At 37.6% G+C, this 21,345-nt stretch overlaps 1 protein-coding gene and 2 long non-coding RNA genes across 9 annotated transcripts in view; 2 read left to right on the plus strand and 1 right to left on the minus strand.

Moving 5' to 3' along the window:
- The first annotated feature begins 709 nt into the window (after positions 1-709).
- On the plus strand, positions 710-11,239 carry LOC144378592 (uncharacterized). The gene is made up of 3 exons (XR_013440434.1): positions 710-2,018; positions 3,936-8,230; positions 8,604-11,239. It is a non-coding gene; the product is annotated as an uncharacterized LOC144378592 (long non-coding RNA).
- Syt1 (synaptotagmin 1) overlaps positions 4,708-21,345 on the minus strand; it is a 508,829-nt gene continuing 492,191 nt past the window's right edge. For all 3 annotated transcript variants that reach the window (XM_078053106.1, XM_013364110.4, XM_021735070.3), the window contains 2 exons: positions 12,170-12,303; positions 4,708-7,847 (listed from right to left, as the gene is read on the minus strand). In XM_078053106.1, the coding sequence (XP_077909232.1) occupies positions 7,641-7,847; positions 12,170-12,303 (341 nt within the window). In that variant the 3' untranslated portion in view covers positions 4,708-7,640. The remainder of the gene's footprint in view (positions 7,848-12,169; positions 12,304-21,345) is intronic.
- Positions 19,966-21,345, plus strand: part of LOC144378591 (uncharacterized) — a 122,329-nt gene continuing 120,949 nt past the window's right edge. For all 5 annotated transcript variants that reach the window (XR_013440431.1, XR_013440430.1, XR_013440432.1 and 2 more), the window contains exon 1: positions 19,966-20,062. This is a non-coding gene — a long non-coding RNA (uncharacterized LOC144378591). The remainder of the gene's footprint in view (positions 20,063-21,345) is intronic.

The following is a 21,345-nucleotide window of genomic DNA, read 5'->3' on the forward strand; positions in this document are numbered from 1 at the left end:
CAACTGATATTAGAAAAACGATTGAGTAAGTTTTCTACCTGAAGAAAAGTCAGGTAGCCATAAAAATTAAAATTATAACTATTCTGTAGCAACAAAGAAAAAGTTTGTTTTTCCACATTGAGTGAAAGAAATTGACATTAATTCTGTGAGCACTATGATTGAAACTATTTACAAGGTGGATACACGTGGACCAAAAATGCGAACACGTGTAAAAGTAAAATTTAGTTAATTGTTATGTAGAGTGATATTCTACCTTCCTCATTTCCCTTTCTTCCTGTTTTTTATACTAATAAAATTTTCTTATGAATTCAGGAATCTAAAATTGTGCTTATAGCCAGGTGTGCTGTTGCATGCCTGAGATCCCAGCAGCTTGGGGGTCTGAGGCAGGATGATTGTGAGTTCAAAGCCAGCCTCAGCAAAAGCCAGACATTAAGCAACTCAGTGAGACCCTGTCTCTAAAGAAAATACAAAATAGGGCTGGGGGTGTGGCTCAATGGTTGAGTGCCCCTGAGTTCAATCCCCAGTACCAAAAATAAATAAGTAAATAACTGAAATAAAATTATGCTTGTGTCTCAATGCTTTTTTTTTTAAAAAGCATATATTTAAAATATATAGCAGATTATTGATTTCCCCTTGCTAAGATTAATGAATGTTTTTAGGTAATTAAAAGATGATGCATCTTTTTTTTTAGAGAGAGAGAATTTTTTAATATTTATTTTTTAGTTTTCTGCGGACACAACATCTTTATTTGTATATGGTGCTGAGGACCGAACCCAGGCTGCACGCATGCCAGGCGAGCACACTACCGCTTGAGCCACATCCTCAGCCCGATGGTGCATCTTTTAAAAATTTCTTTCTTTCTTTTCTTTTCTTTTCTTTTTTTTTTTTTGTACCAGGGATTGAACTCAGGGGCACTTAACTACTGAGATACAGCACTGCTTCAATTCACAAGGAAGAACATACTGCCTCTGTGGCTGACTTGCTGCCTTTTAGGGATGAGGTGTATAGGGGCCAAGGAATAGATGTATGTTGCTTTTGTCTTCCAGCCTCTACTTTTCTTATTACTAGCAGTCTGGTTTTCCTTTGAAGAACTATCCTTTCCGTGAGACAGGGACAAAGGGAAAATGCACCATGGGACTTTGACTTGTGTACTGACAGCAGACCCCAGGAGGCTTGATGTGTACCATCCTCAACCAGTGTCAGCTTCGCATCACTGGGTTCAGGCTGCCCACTTGTATTTTACTGAATGACTGCATAGCTCATCTTCAGCATAGGGCAAAATGCCTGAGTCGAATACAACATTCCCACCCCTGCAAGTAACCAGTAAAATGAGCCCGCTTCTTTCATTTGGGGAGCCAGTCTGAACCTTTCTTATTGGAGTTGTGTCTCCCTTCACAAGAGTTGCCAGTGAAAACTTGATCTGTGTATTTGTAACCATGTGACTCACTTTCATTTCTATTATCATTGAGTCAAAGTTCTTAGTAACTAGTATCAACCCCATCCATGTGGCTCTGGGTCTAGGGATATGGTATTTTGCCAAAGCAAATACTGTATCATATGGCCACAGTGGTTATTTTAAGAACATCTGACCCAAGCATACAAGCAAGGAATGGGAATTTTGATGTCTTAATTGTGAAAGAAGCACTTTCTGCAAGCATACTACACTGGAAGAATATATATTTGGAGGTTCCAAGGGCCATGAGGTGTTGCTACATGGAGACACAGAAGCTTGGCTATGAAATCAATACTGAGGAGTGCAGAGTGTGAGGGTGTGTGTGGGGATTGATGACACTGAGTCCTTGGTCCAACTGTTCCTGAATGTGATCATACTGCATACTTCCTGATTAGGTGTGCTCCCTCCCCTGCCCCTCTCTTTCTCTCTTTTTTTCCTTAATGCAGCTTTTGTTGGGCTTTTGCAACTCAAGTAATCTTCTCCTGAACGGTGTCAACTGTTTGCTGAGCTCCCAATACAGAGAAGTGGGAAGGTGGCAGAGATAAAGTGGACAGTGGAAAAGGAAGTGAGTTCCAACTTTTTCCACAGAAAATGTTTTTTAACCTTGCCTGTGCCCTGCACAGAGGATAGGATTCAATGGCAATGCAGTTACTGTCAAAAGAAGAAGGATGAATGTGGGAACTCCAGAGGCGTGTTTGGCTGGGGAGGGTGAAGAAATCAGGGTGGCTGAAATGTGGATTATAAAATGCAAGGCCAGCCTCAGAACTTCAGTCACACAAATCAGCAGGCTACATGGTGCTTTTGCTACTCTTTTGATGGCTCCTCCTGCATAATTATTACTTTATATCCTCTGAAAAATTTCTTTGTACATTTAGTACCAAAATAATTCTCATTGTTATTTTCCTGTTTTCTTACCTTTTGTATTCCAAAGTCACCATCTGACTGTTTAACAGTAGGGATTTGTGTGTGGCATAAATCAGTTGCTAAACATCAAAGAGTCCTGTGCATATGTAATAAAGATGGTTTGCAGAGATGGGGAAACAGCAATCATGGTTGGAATTTTCAAATCCATAAGCATAAAGTTTCTGCATAAATAGAATGAAAAGGTGATTTCTATGCATCTGTTTCATCAGGTGGGGGATAACATGTGTGGTCCAGGAACATATAAATCCTCTGAGAAAAAAACTGCTGCATTTAAAAAATGTATGCAGCTGATCAAATGTTTCCTAATGTGTTGGTCATCTGTTGCTACTGTCAGCCCACTCTCTGTGTTCTGCGATATGCCTGGAGTGGAGTCTTGGTCTTTGAATATTGTTTTATTAGAATCCCTTACCAGTTGCTGATTAGGTTCTGCCAATGACAGGCACCAGTTGAGGTCAAAGGAGGAGAGGAGAAAGGATCTTCTTTCTGCTTCTAGCTCTGTTGGCTTTCCACCAGACATAGTGAGCAACTACAGATAGGGGTCTTCTTTCTAGCCTTCCTAGAGCCTTCAAAGCGAAGTCCTCCTTGGCCCCTTCAGCACCTGATACCTTAGAGTAGTGCTATCTCCATGGGGCCTCCGTGCCACCTTCCCCAAGATTCTACCCCCTCCTATACAGCTCTGGGCTCCCTTCACGCTGCAATCTCCATTTTTTTTCTTGTAGCCTTGGGGCTGGTATATACTGATATTTGTGTTGCTCCATTGACCACTTTCTCAGTCCTCCCTATGTGGTCAATTTTCAATATTCCTTCTTTGAAGTATCTGAAATGGTTTTCTTTTCCTGACTAGTACGCCTAATGAATATCTAAGTGTATGTGTATTAGACATATCAGCTTTTTGGACATTGGGAAAAGGATTGTTGATTTTTTAAAATAATTCATTAAGAAATATTCTTGAAGTGATACTGGACCTAATTTTAAGAATTTTTTTTTAAAAAAACAGATTCTCACCATTGACAACCAAACAGTTCTATTTACAATGCTGATGATGTTCCTAACTCTTGTATGCCTAAAATTTTTCTTTTCTACCCTTATGTTTAGTACTATTTCCTACTCCATCCTCACATAGTCAATAATTAAATGGTGTTTCCCCTGGGCATCTAAGCATTTTGGGCTTGGTCCCTACCCTTATTTGGCAATGATAAATAGCGTTGATTGAAGGAAATATGATGTAGCTAGCCATCAAAGACCTTATTGTAAACAAACTTGTCAAATGACAAATTTTAGAAAAGTTTTGCCCACTCCTACCAGTTCCTCTGGTACTCTCCTCTGCTGTGTTACCTTCTTCAGAAAATTCTTCATGAGATCTGGTCCCCCAAAGACTGTGTTGTAGCGTGGGATTCCCCAGGATACAGACCCTGGCATGGAGCTGTACAGGAAGGGCTTTTATTGGGGAGGGCTCTTGGGAACCACACTGGCAAAGGGATGGGGGAGCTGGGCAGAGGGAGAAATTGAGCTGCAGCACAGTTGCAAAAGCAATTAATGCTACCCTTTGATGTTGCAGAGAAGTTCCAAATCAGTCATGGAATGCGGACTACTCCAGGGAAGAGGTATGAACTCAGGTGAGACAGTGTTCAGCAGCTGAGGGACTTACTGTCAGCGGTAATGCTTCTAGCATCTGCAGGATGAGCACGCAAGTGGATCAGGGTGATACAGCATGGTATCCACTATGATTGATCTAGTAAAAGTTCTTGGGGGCCCAATGCCCTTCCTTTTAAGTACACATGGGAGTGCATTGTGATTGTATGTTCATATGTTAGTCTAAGACCAGGCTCCAGCATCCGGAAGAAACATGGTACAGAATAGGCCCTGGATAAATGTCGAAGTTTGTGTAGGAAAGGGGTTTATTTGTTTCTCCTAGCTATTGCAGTAAGCATGGAATTTAATGTGTCCTACTATCCTCCAAAAATGGGGTCAAAACAATTGTTTTTAGTTTTGTTCTGGAGAAGCTGTGTGACTTAAGCTCTGGGGAAAAAAATCTGTGGAGGACACATTTTGGAAAAAGTGGAAAACTTCAAAAAATACCTATCAGGTGCTTTGACCATAAACAGGCACAGAGAAGCAGAGGCTGAGAGGGACAACTGCCCACAGAACTGGACGGTAATGGCCAGATGTCCCAAGACATTGTTTCCCTGCAGTTGCTCACAGGTGTGACTACTTTGGTTGGCACTTAGTGAAAGCTTCCATAGTTACTGCTTTCAAGTATCCCCAAAAGTCAACCAGTTCTTAACTCACCACCAGTCAGGTAAGAAAAAGAGTTGAAAGGCGGCAACATCAACAGGAAATAAAACATTTTTATTGAATATCCAGGTCATATGGTAAGTCATTTTTAACAACGACCAGAAAACTACTGTGGAATTCACTACACAAAGTGAAACAAAATTTAAACCACCTCATCAAAAAATGAAGGTAAAATACAGCTAAAGTAGTGGGCTCGCGGGCCACGAGCCTTATGGCAGAAGAAAACACCCCAACATTTCTACAAGACACAGAAAACCCACACATAGAAACACTCAAGCAGGCAGTAAATATACACAAAGGCAACTAGGATCTTTCTACGGCATCAGATTCTAATACTTTACACAGCTTTGTCAGAAAGGTACATGTGGCTTATCTAAAGATGAATCCTGGTCATAAAGCAGGTTTGGTCACCGACTTATGAGAGATGACATAGTACCAACTAATTCTACGGTGACAATCCCCTGTTGGCAGTGTTGCAAGAGAATGCATTACCAGTACTTTCTTGCAGGAAGTAATGTCTGCTCAGCAGCTTGAACCTGCTCGTTTTAAAGCGTTGTTTCATTGTGCACAACTCAAAGCTGAAGATGGTGAAGTTAAATGTCAGTGTCTGGTATTTAAGGAATTTTTAAAAGTCATCTCCCCCTCTTTGGTAGGGTTTGGTCCTTTAAATTGGAACAAGTCTCATTTGAATTGTGTTCAAACTGATGTTTGATCTTACATTATGACTTGTGCATTTTCTATTATCTCTGTGTGTGTGTGTGTGTGTGTGTCTATGTGTGTGTGTGTGTGTGTGTGTGTTTTAAAGAAGTATGAACCATCAGCAGAAGGAGATGTCATTCTCCTTTTATCCTTTGTGTCTGTTTCATTAGTTAAGAGTTTGCTGTGATGGGGTAAAAGGTGAAAGGGCTTGCCTCTTCTTTGATGAGGAAAGAAAAATGTCAGGGATTCTTATTTTATTGAGAAATAGCCAACCCCATGTTTAAAGTCTACCATCAGCCCTTTTTGAATTCTCTTTCAGTTTTTTACAAAACATGAAGTGATACTCTTGAAGACTGAACATGAGACCAATGCTTGGTTCTCCTCCATTTGATTTTGGTATGTGTAAAGATAAACTCTGGCTTTAGAGCATCACTCTTTTCTATGACCTCAAAGTTCCAACTGGTCACAGAAGTAAGTAAGAGAAAAGACTAGAAGCAGCATGGGATAGATAAAAGGCTGCCCTTCCACAAGTGGCTGTCTACTATAGTGGGGGAAAATATGGAATATTGCACAGTGCTTGACAAAATGCTGTGTGTTCCACCGCAGTCGACGTGTCCTTCTTGTCCTATGCATAGCTTTTCAGTTCTGAATTGGTCCTTTGTAATGAGAACTGTTTGTGCTACACACACCTTGGGCAGTGCAGTAGAAGGGAATGGCAGTATTGTTACAATATCACTACGGAATAAATTGAGTGCTATCCACTGAGGAAACTACGTGTCTAAGCACACACGGCAGTCACAGTGTTACACAGAGCAGTCCTTTAAGACTTGTATGGAATGACTAATAGCTTCATAATAGTGCCAATTACTACATAATAACATTGAAACATTTAAAAACTCCTCCTAAATCAAGCATCTAGTGTACATAAGAGGTTGCTTCAGTTTTCTAGAACTTGTTCTTGGTTTTGTTTCACCTTTGTTTAAAGGACAAATTAAAACTTATTTAAGTAAAAAGAGTATATAAAAAGATCACTAGCTGTCTGTTTTGGCTTAATTGAAGTGCATTCAGAACTATGGCTAATTAGCTTTTTTTTTTTTCATCTTTGATGGGATTACAATACTGTCTGTTTACCACAAAGTAATTTTGTGTAATAAGCACAGATTGCTGTGTTAAAAATATTCTGCATTCCTTCTAATCTGGTTTTGTATAATAAAATATTTTGTTACAAAGTCTAATGTGCAAACCTTTTGGAATCATTATAGGTGTGAAATCTGGAACAGAATTCACAGGATGCACATTTTGTATAAAGGTGATAATGGAGAGCTATTTTTTTCTTTTTAAATAGGCAATATTTCAGAAATGCTGATTTTTCCCCTCAGTTTCTCCTCCCCCACCCATCCCCAAACAAATGTGTGCTCCACACATGCACACAAACACATACACTCATTAGCTCATACGCCCTTGCATACTCACTGAACACCATATCCTGTCATTACTCTACATGCAGTAATGTGAATTCATTGACTCCTGTTCTGTTGCTTCCTCAAATATAAGAGTGAAGCCATGATTTTAGCTTTGTAGAATGTACAGACAGATGCTTTTCTGGTTTGTGGCTATGCTTCCTTGAGGTCGGCCTGGATGCTGCTCAGATCATTCTATTTTGCCTGTGAAAGAATTCTACAAAATTGGATTCACCCACCGAAGATGTGGTGGAAGTATATCTTGGTACTCAAATGATTCAATAGAAAGCTCAGGTTTAAGTTGTCCTTTAAGATGTCAGTTTAACTGTACTAGTGCCTTACAAGTTGATATTTTTGCTGGAATGCAGACGATACTATATTTACCATATAATATATTATCAGCTCTCCTATATCTCAGTCAATTTACATAGTTTAAAATAGAACATCTTATTAAAAACATCTAGATATACACATATTAGGAAACACAACATACAAATACACAAACTAGAAATAAATCTTTAGCATACTGGTATATACAACAGTGTGATACAATAAATAATTTCCGTCATGCTCTATCTACACATCATATTGCTTAAAAGAAGAGTAGATTTGGAGGGCAGTGGTATGATGAAGGGCACAGGGGCTCTCTACACTTAAATTTGTGCAAATTAAAACAGGATTTGAAGTACCACTGAATTGTGTTAGGAATGCATGGCTGGAAAGATGAAAGGACCCATATTACTGAGGTATTTACAGATACTGGCTAAAGAGCACTATGTGGGCAAATGCAGAAAGGCTTCTTCTTCCCTTTACTTCTTGACAGCCAGCATGGCATCGACTTCCTCCTCCACCTGTAGGGTGTGCCACTGGGCAATAGGTCGCCTAGGGTTGGCCAGCATGTCTGACCAGTGTCGCAGCTCCGCGCCAGTGCTATTGTAGCCCACAAAGACTTTGCCGATGGCATCGTTCTTGCCAATCTTGTCATAGTCCAAAACAGTTACCACCACTTGCACTTTCTGAAAGAGGGCACAAAATGAATATATATCATCTTGCTGTAGAGAAATAGCCCTATTACAATGCTTCTTTGAGATCTAAGGGAACGAAAATAAGAAGAATCAATCTACAACCACCAGGATGAGACTGAAAATGACCTACCTGCACATGAAAACTTGAGTCCAATATTTATTTTTCCACTACTACCTCATCACCACCACCACCATCATCAGGGCCATAATCTCAATATTTGAATGTTCATTTTTATTATGTGCATTGCATTATCTTGAATCTCATATAATATTAACTCAATTATTTCTCTTGGTAGATCCTGTTGACTTGCTATTATACAGATAAGGATGTCAAGAGAAGCTATCTAACCTGTCTGAGATTGCATAAGGAATGAGTAAGTTGTTTTCCAGATCCTGGGCTGTAAACTACATGAGCCATGTCACGTCAGCCTCTAAATCCCCTATCTCGTCAGTGAGAATTCCAGTATTAGCAATAGTACATTTTTGCTGTTGCTGTTAATTTGATTAAAATTCTCCAAGTAGCCATGTGTTTATTATCCCTTTTCAGGAAGGAATAGCTAGCATTTTATGTGAAACTAATATAGAATATCAGTTAATCATGATTATGAACATAAAATGTGACAATATAGTGAATATCTTTAAAAAATGGTAACAAAATAAGTTTTTTTTCTCTATCATACGTTCTCTCAATAAACAGTTATGAAGTAACTACTGTATATCTGACATCAAATTGATATTATCTTTTAGGCCACACAGGATCTACCTCAACGATTTAATCAAATTGTAAAGATATATTTAGTTTTTTTGGACTGCCTGAATGATGAAAACAAACCCATATTATTATGGTATAGAAGATACACTTTTTAAAAGCACATTTCAGTTCTGAATTTATTTAGTCAAAATATGTGACGGCTCCTATCTAAAAACTGAGTGTAAAGGAAAAAGGAAGAGTTTAAAGTAAAATAGAACATATATAACATTTTGTGGTCAGAGTCTGAGCAGAAAATGTAATTATAAATATCAGGCCCAGATGAAGATCCAGCAGAGTAATAGCCCTTTGTGGACTTTGTACAGTGAAGACTAAATTATTGTCCCAATGTACTGAGAGATGACACTGTCGTACATCTTCTGAACAGAGAAAACAATCACTCTGAAAGTGGAATTCAGAATGTAAAATGCAACCCACTGGCAATAAAGGAGACAGTGTTCCTTGTGCTGCCTTGCAGTGATTCTATTGTTGAGAAAATTACTATCTACTGCTGGTACTGAAGCCAAGGACAAGGTGGTATTTGTTGGCTATCGATTCTCTGAACTTGTCCCAAGAAAGTTCATCAGGATGTAATCGTATTTCAGAGAGTGGGGTAGGGGATGCACAAAGAGTTTTCAGAGTTTGCAGTAAGTCCCGATTATTCCATTGAGTAATAAATTAGTTAGTGGCACTGAAGACAAAATATCCTTCTGATGGTCTTGATTTATTATAGCCTTGAATTATGATTATAATTTATTATAATTATAAAATAATGAAGTTTCTTTTTCTTTTCTTTTGGTGGAAGGTGAGGGTAACATTTCAAATGATTTTGGAAAATAGCACATTATGCTTTTTTCATAATATATTTCAGAAGGATTGAGAAAGACAGGATACAGAGAGATAATTTTATACCCCCAGGATCAGAAAAACCTAAAACACTCTTTATCATATGAAAGACTCAATTATTTTCTCTAGGGAAATGCAAATATTAGGAAAGAGCAATTGGCCCAAGGAGCAGGAAAGGAGAGATGCCCTCAGAAGAGATTTCCTTCCTTCCATGTCTGATGCACTCTCCATTGGGTTCAGGCTCCCCTTCTTTGCTTTAAAATGTTACCTCAAAAACCCAAAATATGTCTTGTTTTTAATATGCTTCAATTTCAATGTATTTGTATTTGCTGAGATTTGCAGTTGAAATTTATTTTCAAAGTACAAAATGTTAAAGTACAGAATGATAAAGGAGAAAAGTTTACAAGAGGAGTTTTCATCTCAGTGACCTGCTTTGTATTGTTTTGTGGAATTAAAAAATAAAATGCCACAAGGTGTTAGTTTCCATAGGAATAAGATCTTAGAATGCAAAAGAATTCACTGAACAAATACTGCAAAATAAATTCCTCAAGAAAATTGATGTCTTAGCAGGTTGCCAGTGGGTTCAAAGCAGTGTGGGTTCACAGATCCAGGTTACTAAGAACCAGTGTCCCTTGTGATGTCATTTATATATATGAAAACTGATGAAAGTAAATAATTATGCATAATTTGACACTATGTGAAAAATGTGTATGAGAAAGCTTATGTAAGTACATGAACTGATTTGAGGATGCTGAGGTTATTCTTATTTTTGGTCATTTAAAACTGCCCTACTTTCTCTTTGGATAATAACACTATGTCAGTTAAAAAGAACTTTTGGGAGTTTTCTATTGTGGTCAATTATCAATAAACTTTTGCTGATTGTTTATCTTCCTTAAAAAATAAAAAAAAATAGGGCTGGGATTGTTGCTCAGTGGTAGAGCACTTGCCTAGCATGTGCAAGGCTCTGGATTTGATCGTCAGCACCACATTAAATAAATAAATAAATAAATAAAGATATTGTGTCCAACTACAACTAAAAAATGAATACTAAAGTAAGTAAGTAAGTAAGTAAGTAAATAAATAAATAAAGCTGCTCTACTAACCACAGGTAGCTGTTGAAATTTCCTTCTCAATAAGTTGAAATTAAATATCATTCCTCAATTAGTGACTAAGTTGACAGTTGTTGGCCACCATATTGGGCAGCATGGGTCATAAAACATTTCCATCATCACAGAGAGTTCTGTGGGACAGTGATGATTTATATACTTAATCTTATTGTTAAATCCCTTTTTTAAGACAATGTTAATTTGAAAAAGAGATGACATTAATGCAGAATAGTAACAATGATGAAAATTCTTGAGAGTATTCCTATGTGCTAGATTGTTCCAAGTGCTTTTATATGTATAATCTTGCTTTGACATAAATTTTGTTATTATTCCTATATTTATATATGAGAGGGAATTCTAAGCCTCAGTTTGCTTGTCAATACAATTAGGACAGTAATCATATGTGTAAGGTTATCATAAAGATGAGATTATCTATGGAGTGCTTAACTTGGACCTAGGCACATAACATACAATAAATTGAGCTATTGTAGTAGCTTTCTTCATTGAATGAAAATGTATTTCATTCATAAGATGCTATATTTTAGGAAACGATTAAAAGTAAATGAAGATTTACTGATTTTTGTTATTCTGGATATTTAGAAGTTTCCATGTTCTATTCATTTGTGTTTGTTCTTCTCCTTTAAGTTATGGATAAATAAATATAAACTGCTCTACTGACCACAGGTAGCTGTTGAAATTTCCTTCTCAGTAAGTTGAAATTAAATAACATTCCTCAATTAATACCACTGTTAATACCACTGTAAACATAGAACCACATCAATTATTTAATAAAATGTAAAAAATAGTGTTGTTTTATGCAGTTTGACTTCCTGATACCCATTAAAGACCAGCAAGATAGTCCACAACTATTGAATGTGACCTTTGACCTCTGACAGATGTGAAAATGGGGCAAGAAAATTTAAGTATTTTTTGAAATCCCTAAATAAAAGTATTGTATATTATCATTGTGGCTACAAATAGCATCTTATTTGTATACATTAACTATAAGATCTTTTGGGCTACTTTCTACCATAATTGTTTAAACAATTAAGTCCCCTTTGTTACAAAAATATGTATCTATTCCAAATCAGTCATAGGAAGCCAAATTTAAACAGCTAAGATACAACTTAGCCAATTTTTTTCTCTTGTTAATTATCTTTTAATAAGAATTCAAGTTACTTCATATTTAGCATCACTCAAAATTTCTTCTTATCTCTGCTTTTTTTGTTCTAAAGATGTCATAGGAAGAGTTTCTTTTTATGGCTGGAGAATAAAGATTGAAAACTCATTTTCTCTTGACTTTTAAACTTCATAGATGAACTTTTTGAGTTAGCCAAGTTGTTCTGCTGATTTTCTTTCTTTCTTTTCTTTTCTTTTTTTTTCTTAACCTTGCTTCTGTTGAGCAGAAGGACAGCTGTTTTTGGCTGACGAAGCAGCACATTCTGTGCTGTGTATTTTGTCATATATCTCCTGCTGCGGCTCAATCATCGGATGTGCAGGGCAATAGGAATGGAAATTCTAACCACGACACAGACACTGATAACAGTGTGTATCATTTGTGTGGTCTGAAGAAATGAAATTGAATGAGGGAACAAAATTATGTCTGACATTACCTGGATTTGCTCAAAAGGTACTTCAAAGCTGAAAGACTCATTGTAGTAGGGGTTAAGTGTGTTCTTTTTAATTGTTGTCTTTTTCTTCTTCAGCCTCTTGCCATTCTGCATCAGATGAATCTTCACATAAGGATCTGAAAAACAGACACAAAACCTTTAAATGACCAGAGACACAGATCATAATTTATCTTATAAAAGGACCATGTATTTTCAACAGATAATTAATTGTATAGCATGTATTTGGTATTTTTTTAAAACTTCAAGCAAATTTTTATTGAAAGATTTTAAGTAACCTATGGGGTATGCTTTTTGCCTTGCTGTATGAATATTTACAATTTTGAAGATGAGAGCAGCGGTGTGCTGGTAAACCAGCTCTTTGGAAAAAATAGACTTGATTTAGCAATTTGCAGATTTCTGTGGTATAAGTATGCTCACCAGAGCTGATTTCAAGCCACAAATGGCTTAACAACCAGCTAGTAAAGTCCCTGAAAATTTAACAATTGACTTTTTGAGTTGGCAGAGGGCTTGGCTGCTACACACGACTGAATGGGAATAGAACTTGACCGAGGAGAGGACAAAGAAGCCATGCCATTCGTTCATTTTCCCATTTATCAACCAATATTAATTGAGTGCCTAAGAAGCATGAGGTATTGTTGAGTCCCAAAGGTGCAGCAGTGTTCAGAAAAACCTTTCTCTGTCCTCAGGATGGACTTCAGACTTGTTGGGGGAATAAGAAGCTTGTAAAGAAACTAAATACATACGAATTAGAAGTGGAAGAAAGGAGCAGAGATCTGATAGCAAATATGGAGAATGATACAGTGAGTGATAAGTAGGAATGAAGTTGTGAAACTGCTCAAGTAAGGCCTCTGTGCAGGTAACATTTCAGTCCAGATGTTGTGAAGGGGGAGAAGAAGTCAGCATGCTAAGATCTAGACCTCGTTCCCGTCCCCTAACTACTAAGTCCTTTAAATGGAAAAATAAGCACCTAACTGTGATCATACATGTGCTTGTGTTTGAGAGAGACACAGAGTTAGAGACTGAGAGGAAGACAGAGAGGGATGACTGAACATTCCTAGGGAGGAAAGGGCTTGCTTCAAGTGTGCAAAGAAAAGAGAAGAGGCCACACAGAGGTAAGGAGAAAAGGGCTGAAAGACTCTCTGAGCATTTTCCCTGAAGCCTTATTAGGCAAAGGTAATCAAAAGCAAGTCCCTGGAGGGATGAGGGAGTTTCCACTGACAGCTCTCATTACTGACGGTGGAATGACACCTTCAGGAACCAACCCAGGATGGAAAGGAAAATTTCCCCACTGTTTTTCTTAAACATTTTTCCATTTCATGCGTAATGCGTGTTCATTATAGAAAACTATCAGAAGGCAATGGTAAACAACCAAAAAAAAATCTTTTATATCAACCAAAATAACCACTGCTAAGCCTTCCAAATTTTCTCTCTTCTCTCTTGGAACACCAGGAGTTAGGAGAAATATTACAATCTAGTTTAATGCCCACATATTTTTAGAAGAGAAAACTGCAGATAAAAAAGGGCTGTTTTTATCTCCCCCTCCCTACTCATGTTCCCTCAGTAGAACATAACTCCTGAAGGACAGAAACTTTGCCATATTTGCTCTTTGAACTTACAAAAATAGGAACTCACACAAAGGCAGTTTGTTTGTTTGTTTGTTTGTTTGTTTTGGTGGTGGGGAGGGAAGGCAGGGGTTGCAGTAGGGGTGGTGCTGGGGGTTGAACCAAGGGCCTCACACATGCAGGTGGCCCTGATCCCTTGCTTAGTTCATTGGTAACTTTTTTCCTGACATCTAGACTTTGTTCCTGTCTCCCTACCTAATAAGTCCTCTAAATGGAAATATACGCATCTAACTGTGAGTCATACATGTGCTTTGAGGACACAGATTTTAAAGCAAAGTTAATCTCTCCTAAAAAGCAGGCCTCAGAATAATTAAATTTGTTCTGTTTTGGGGGCTATTCCGCAAAGCTAGTTCTTGTCAGTTCACAGTTTCTTGGTGGCTTAGAAGTCCTGATGATTGTATAAGACGGCATAATTTTATGGAAATGATAAAACAGGCTGGAATGAGACTCGCTGAGGTTGTGGTTACTCTTCCTGAGTATATCTGCCAGACAACCCTCATGGCACCTCAACACCCTTGGGCTTTTTGAAAAATGTAATAACATGGGAAAGTATGCAAGCTACAAAAGTGTACTCCTGATCTCAGCACTCATTCTCTGTGGCTTGTGGATTCCTTCTGCTCCTAATATCAAGCACATGGAAACCTTCACCACCTGTGCCCTGACAATACTTTTTCAACACCCTTTAGATAATCCATGTTGCCACCCAAATGATACAAAACCAATGCTTGGGAGAGTTGACTTCTTTCATTTGTTTAATTTATCTTTAAAAAATAGTAGAGTTGTTTTTTAAAATTTGGGTAAAAAGGTCTTTTTTTTTTGATGTCTAAGATGATGACATATGACTGTAAGTTTTCCAAAAAGACATGATAAACTATGATCAGAAAGGAGGCTCTTCATTCCTAAAAGAGCGATGAATATGTATATTTCCTGGCCTTGTTCTGGGCTGTTTTCAGGCTGTCCCTTGGTTTTGGTATGGATGTGTCATTCCCATCCCTCGCCCACTGTTGTCAGGCTTCTTTTATTTGTTTATTTGAAATCACATTGGCTGGACTTTATCTCCTCTGTGTCTTAATAGCTCTTCTGACTTGGAGGTTTTCAGAATGCAGCACTGACATCATTCTTAAACTTTTGTTCTTTGGTAAGCCTTTTTAATATCACAGGTTGAGTTTCTTTTTTTTCCCTAACATTCACAATTATGGAAGGCAGTTCTCCCAGAGCCTGGGAATGGGTTATATGGCAAACACAACACAAAACAAAAAAGAACCCACAAAAAGCCCCAAAACAAAAACAACAAAACTCCCAAACCTAGATAAACAACAAAAACAAAACAAACAAATGAAAAAAACAAATCCAAACCTTTGCAAATGTGATCAAGATCAAGGATTTTGGGATGATATCATCCTAGAGTATCTAGGAAGGCCTGATCTAATCTCCTGAGTCCTTGAGAAGAAGAACCTTTCCTGGCTATGCTCAGAAAGAGATATGATAATAGCAGAATGGTCAGATCTGTGGGTAGGTAGGAAGAGTGGAGGGGGAAAGTGGAATGAGAGTGGTATTAGTCAAATTATATAGTTATATTATATGCATGTATTAATATATATAAAAATTCCACCATTATGTACAACTATAATGTACCAATAAAAAATGCTTCTGATAAAGCATCAGTTAAAAAAAAAGTGTCAGAGGCATGCTATACTGTTAGCTATGAAGATGGAGGAAGGGGCCATTAGCCAAGAAATGTAGGTGGCCTCTAGAAGCTAAAGACAAGGAAATAGATTCTGCCTTAGAGAATTCCAGAAAGGAATGAAACACTGCTGACATTTTGATTTTATGGCAATGGGACTTGTGTCAGATTTCTTTTAAAAAATCATTTAAAAATGATTTAATCTTTAAATTGACAAATAGAGATTGTCTATATTTATTGTATATAATATGTTTTGAAAAATATATACAATATGGAATAGCTAAATTCAACTAATGAACATAGGCATATTATCTCACATGCTTATTTTTTTGTGGTGTGAATACTTAAAATCCATTCTCTTAGCAATTTTTAAGAATACAATACTTTTTTTCTTCTTTTTTCTTTTGGAGATTGAGTCTAGTACTATACCACTGAAATACATCCCCAGCCCTTTCTATTTTTTATTTTAAAACAGGGTTTTGGTAAGTTGCTTAGGGTCTTGCTAAGTGGCTGAGGCTGACCTTGAACTTGGCTCCTCCTGCCTCAGTTTCCCCAGTCCCTGTGATTACAGGTGATTACATGCCTGGTTAATGCTTAGTCACTATGTTGATATGGTGACTATGGTCACCATGTTATACAATAGATGTCTTGAACTTTTTCCTCCTATCTAACTAAAGAACTAAAGATAATAAATATGTGTTGTTTTAAGCCACTGAGTTTGTGATAATTTGTCATGGCAACAATGGAAAACTGATACAGCAACCAAATTTGAAGAAATAATTCTATTGTTTATCTAGCTAAGTGTGAGAAAGAGAGTCAATTTTTAATAGGTCTAGAAAATGATCTTTTGAAAAAATTGTCAATATTTCCACTCTTAGAAAAATGATTATTTTGTCCTTCAAAGAAAAATCTTCAAAAAGTTCAAGTCTTTTCAATTAAAAAAGAAAGAAAGGAAAATAACATAGAATGTACCACCTGAAGATGATAGTAATATACTTTTCAAGATTATAGTAAAACAAATGGCATATAAGTTGAGAATGAGTTTTACAAGGCTTATAAATAATAATATTCCTTTATATTTGTAGAACACTTTATTGGTAGGTATATATTTAAATGATCATCTCCTTTAATCCTTCAACTGAGCCTGAATTTTTTGAAGAACTCAACTCCATGTCTTCTGTCTCCAAACCTGGTGTTCTTTGTGCTGTGTTGGGGAGACACTTCAGTATAGAGTGTACAGGTAAAGACTCCAGAGCCACGGCCACTCAGATCTTGGCTCTGCTACTCACTAGCTATGTGGTCTTAGACAAGTTATTTAACCTTTTTGGGCCATAGTTCCTTCAAATCTAAAGTGGTGAACGTGAAAATACCAAGCTCACAGTCGTGAAGATGAAATGGAGTTACTTCATGCAAAGTGCTTGAGAGTGAATCTGGCACATATTCCTGTTGGTTATTCTGATAGTGCGGTGGAAATGAAAACCTCTAAGACAGATGTGTGAATCTGACTCCCCCAACTCACTCTGCTGACCTGGTGGCCACCCTTGGTAAACAAGGGGGGGACCTCTTTTCATTTGCTTCACAATTAAGACAAGCTCTGCTAGTGTCAGTTTTTTTTTCTGGAAAGTAATGTACCCATTCTAAGCAACTGGCTCACTGATGAAGAATTTAATCACGTTGGTGATAAAAGACAGAGAATGTCTTTCACTACTGCCATATGAGGTAGTTCTGAGGGGTGAGATCTGAAGCAAATTCGACATACTGCACGGTTTCCTCCCACTCTCAGAGTCAAATTACGCATAGCTGAAAAGTTAAGCTTAGAGTTATAAATGGAATCTTATTTTGAGACTCTTGGACAGTGTGAATCAAAATTATGATTTATTAAGCTTTCTTTCAAGATTCTGAGTCCAGCTTGTGTTGACACATTTGGATATATTATGTATGAACTGTCTACTTTCCTTCTGAAGCTAAACAGGAGGACATGGAGAAAAGGAATTCTTCAGCTTTGAGATTTGTTGTGTTGGCAGGGATGAGGTAATATCCCTTTTGGGGAAGAAGTAATATACATATACTTCTTCTCTTACTTTTCTTGTTAACTCGTTTCTATTGTGAAAAACTTTAGTCTTATTTCTTCTTTCTGGTTTCCATTTAGCCATAGAGTTGATCCATTCATCCTTCCTTCCTTCTTGCTTTCTTCCCTCCCTTTCTTTTTCTTTTTTTTTTTCCCCCACTGTTTCCTACCCAGAATGAAGGACAGGAAATCACCAGATGAGAATATTGGTCAAATCATTTATAGTACTTCAGCACCAAGACAATGGAAACTTAGAACATTGACTCTGAACCCATGTAAGAGGGCAGCAGAGAATCCAGATAGTGACCAGATAAATGTTGTGGTTTTGCTAACTATTTTCAAGGATTGGAATATAGACCTTGTTTGACAAGTTTTATAATTGCTTTGTCAACTCTAGCCTATATAAGGAACTCTGAAGATGAAAAGGCAATTTTATGGCTCTGCCTGTTGGGCAGCCCATTCTGAATGTATCATGGGGTCGACAGTCTGTGGTCCAGTGTCATTGTTTTTGTTTATTGTGAATACATTCAAACATTAATTTTGAGTGAAAGACTTCTCACATTTATCCCTCATGTAAATGTAGGAGTTTTCAAGGTACTGGTTTCCAATAACCAATTTCTAGAAGGTTGATCTAGCCCTGATGCTCTAATATCTAGCTCCAGGTGGAATGAAATATCACCTCCACATAATCCTTGAAGCATTGCCGTCCATTCCACCCACCTAAACCTGTTATGTCCTGGATACACTATGTCTGCTATCCTATCTTGGTCAGGGAGTAAGAGAGGCCATGACACATATATTCCTCTATTTCTAATTACTCCTGAGTACTGTGCTTCTCAGCCACACAACCAGGTTGTACAAAGGCTTGGTTGGTTTAATGAATTTGTCTTTGGAAGGGGTGGAGCTTGGAAGGAGCTTAGGGTTGGGGATCAAAGGACCTCTCTAGAAGTTCCCTCTCTTGGTAGTTGCCATACTACTCTTCCTGCTAACTCGCCCTTGTTCCTTGATTTCTCTCTTTGAGCTGGAGCGGATACTCTTTCATTTCTCCTTTCCTCTTTCCCAATACCCTTAAGGACATATTTTATGAGTTTGTCAAACTTGATGTCATTTTAACACATTTAATAGAATTTTTCTCTGCTCTTTTTCTCAGACATTCTACAATACAACCTTATGCTTCCGTTATTATTGCTCCCTCTGTTAAACAAAGTTTCTGACCACAGAATCTGACACTGGAATGCATTGTCTTTACCAACTCTGGTTTACTGGTGCCAGTGTCAACATGTAGGGCTATGTCTCCCCAAAACATATAAAATCAACTCAGAGATAAGTACAAAATTCAGTATAATTAGTTTTATTCAGTTATAGACACCCAATGGGCAAGTTTTGCTGAAACCGAAGTGTCGCCCATGTGCTGTGCTATAAGGCCACAACAGTCTTGGATCTTCTATCCTTTAGTGTAACCACTGAGCCTATTCTCTTTCCTTTAAGCTTATCTAGTGCTATGATTTCAGCTTCCTGGACCACAAAGTTACAAAATATGGGGCTACCTTTCATTCCTTCTCTATCTTCCCCAAATAGCCATCCAATCTCTGTTGTAATTATGTCTTCAATTTCAAAGCATTCTTCACATAACTGTTAAAGCTATGTTTAATCACACCATCCTCTTCATTAAAAATCTTGAGTGGCTTGCATATCCAAACCCCACGATGGCATTCATAGTCCCATCCTGAGTTATGTGTCTCCTCAACTCATGCTAGATACTCATTCTTCCTCACAGGAAGTTTAAAATGCTGTGTCTTCGATTGCTATCTGAAATACGCCTCCTTTCCTTTTCCCTTCCCCACTTGAAGCTTTGCTTAAGGTTGCTTCTTCCCTGAAGATTTTACTGATGATTTTCTCAATTAGAACCTTCAGACAAATCTTTCTTGGCCCTGAAGCATTTTCTTTTGTACTATGTTACTTTTTTGGTATTGGAAAACTTCTGTGGTACTCTGATAACTGAAAAATGATATTCCTATAAGAAAATGCATTTTGAATTCAGAACTATGGGCTTCAAGATGAACTTTGGAAGCCCATTTACTTGCAAAATGGAAATGTCCTCCAATACTATTCCCTGCTCTTAGTTCCTAGAACAATGTCATCCCCTTCTTCCCTTAGGCAGTACTAATGTCAAATTATACTAACTCCACAGAAATATAATTGCCAAACAGCTGGCTGTAAGGAAGGATCCTTTTGTGTGAGATATAAAGGAGCATTACAGACTTTTTATATTTACAATGAGCGCTAGAAAGCAGCAGTTCAAAGCAGAATAATGCAGGATGCCCACAGTTTTTATCTTTACAATTTTGCATAATGATAGTGTCTTCTTTCATAACCACCACAGTGACCTTGGGCCCTGGTGCTCATGGCCTTTCCTTTCCAGCCAAAGATAAGAAATAGACTCATTTCAGCACTGTCTTTCAATCCCTCTGGGCCAGGAAGCAGCTTCTAAGTAACTTCAGGTATTATTCTTTTCATCCTTCCTTCTTTGGGTAATGTTCACTGAATTTCAACTTACAATGTTAGATAAAGAGAGTACTAATTATATCAATTAGGACTCGAAACTTCAATGGACTGAAAGTACATTTCAAAATGGTATAAATTATTGTCTTAGAAGACGGAAAAGTTCAGAAGTGGGGCTGTGTGGAAGAGATAATGAATATTCCCTTAAATCTCCCCCCCTTTTTGCAATAGAACCTCTGATGTGTTATCTTGGAACTAGTTTATCAATTTCACAAAATTTCTCCTAGATTCTGTGGCTCAGCATAGCCAACTCATCTCCTCCTCCTCCTTAGGTGTGAGCAGAAGTGATGTGTGTAACCTCTGTAACATATCTTTAAAACAGTTGTTCTCAATGTGGGCATTGGGGACATTTTTAATTCTCATAACTTGGATGCTGGATGTTATGGAAATCTAGGGGTAGAGGCCAGGAATTCTGCTAAATATCCTACAACATACATAAGAGACCCCAATAGAAAAGAATGATGAGGCCCAGATTGTTAATAGAGCTGAGATCCACAAACTCTACCTTAAAATAAACTCTTGTTCTCCACTCTTCTTTTTTCTTATAACTGAAACAAGGATGTGATAGTAGGGTGATGAATGAGTTTTTGCCTAGCAATATCAAGACAGTACTCTAGGGGACAACAGAATAGATCCTGGGTCCCTAAATGACCTCCTGGCTCCAAACTGCCTACTAGTCTTGGCTACTCACCCTGTGGGCATGAAGGAGATAAAGAATTTTTTTTAAAAAATTGTCCTTTTGAGTTCCTGTATTTTGGGGTCTCTTTGTTACACCAGTTCAGACTGTTCCCTATCTAATTCAAATTTAATAAAATAAACAAGTTCCAGGTTTGCCTGTATCTCTGCTCTCTTTTCTATAGAGTCCTCCTAAAATTCCACACGGTTGCCTTCCCATCTTTCTAGTCTTTCCTCTTCAGAAAGCATATAACAAATAACAGCACCAACTGCAAGACTCACACCATCACACAATACTATCTAAGGGAAAAGATAGTTCACACCCAGACTTCCCAAGGACAGTCCCCAGTTACTCTAACTGAATTAACATAGATGAAGTGTTTGCTCTGTATTAATCCCTGTATCAAAGAGAATGTGATGAGCCAGGTGTGACTGGACCTGAGTTGTGTGTCCATCCTCAGATAGATTAGGGGAGCTAGGAAGACCTACTTTGAGTTTGGGGTATGCTCAACTCTATTTGAAGGTTAAGGCTAAGAGTAGAATAAAA

The sequence above is a fragment of the Ictidomys tridecemlineatus genome, chromosome 6, assembly GCF_052094955.1.
Source record: "Ictidomys tridecemlineatus isolate mIctTri1 chromosome 6, mIctTri1.hap1, whole genome shotgun sequence".
Lineage (NCBI taxonomy): Eukaryota > Metazoa > Chordata > Mammalia > Rodentia > Sciuridae > Ictidomys > Ictidomys tridecemlineatus.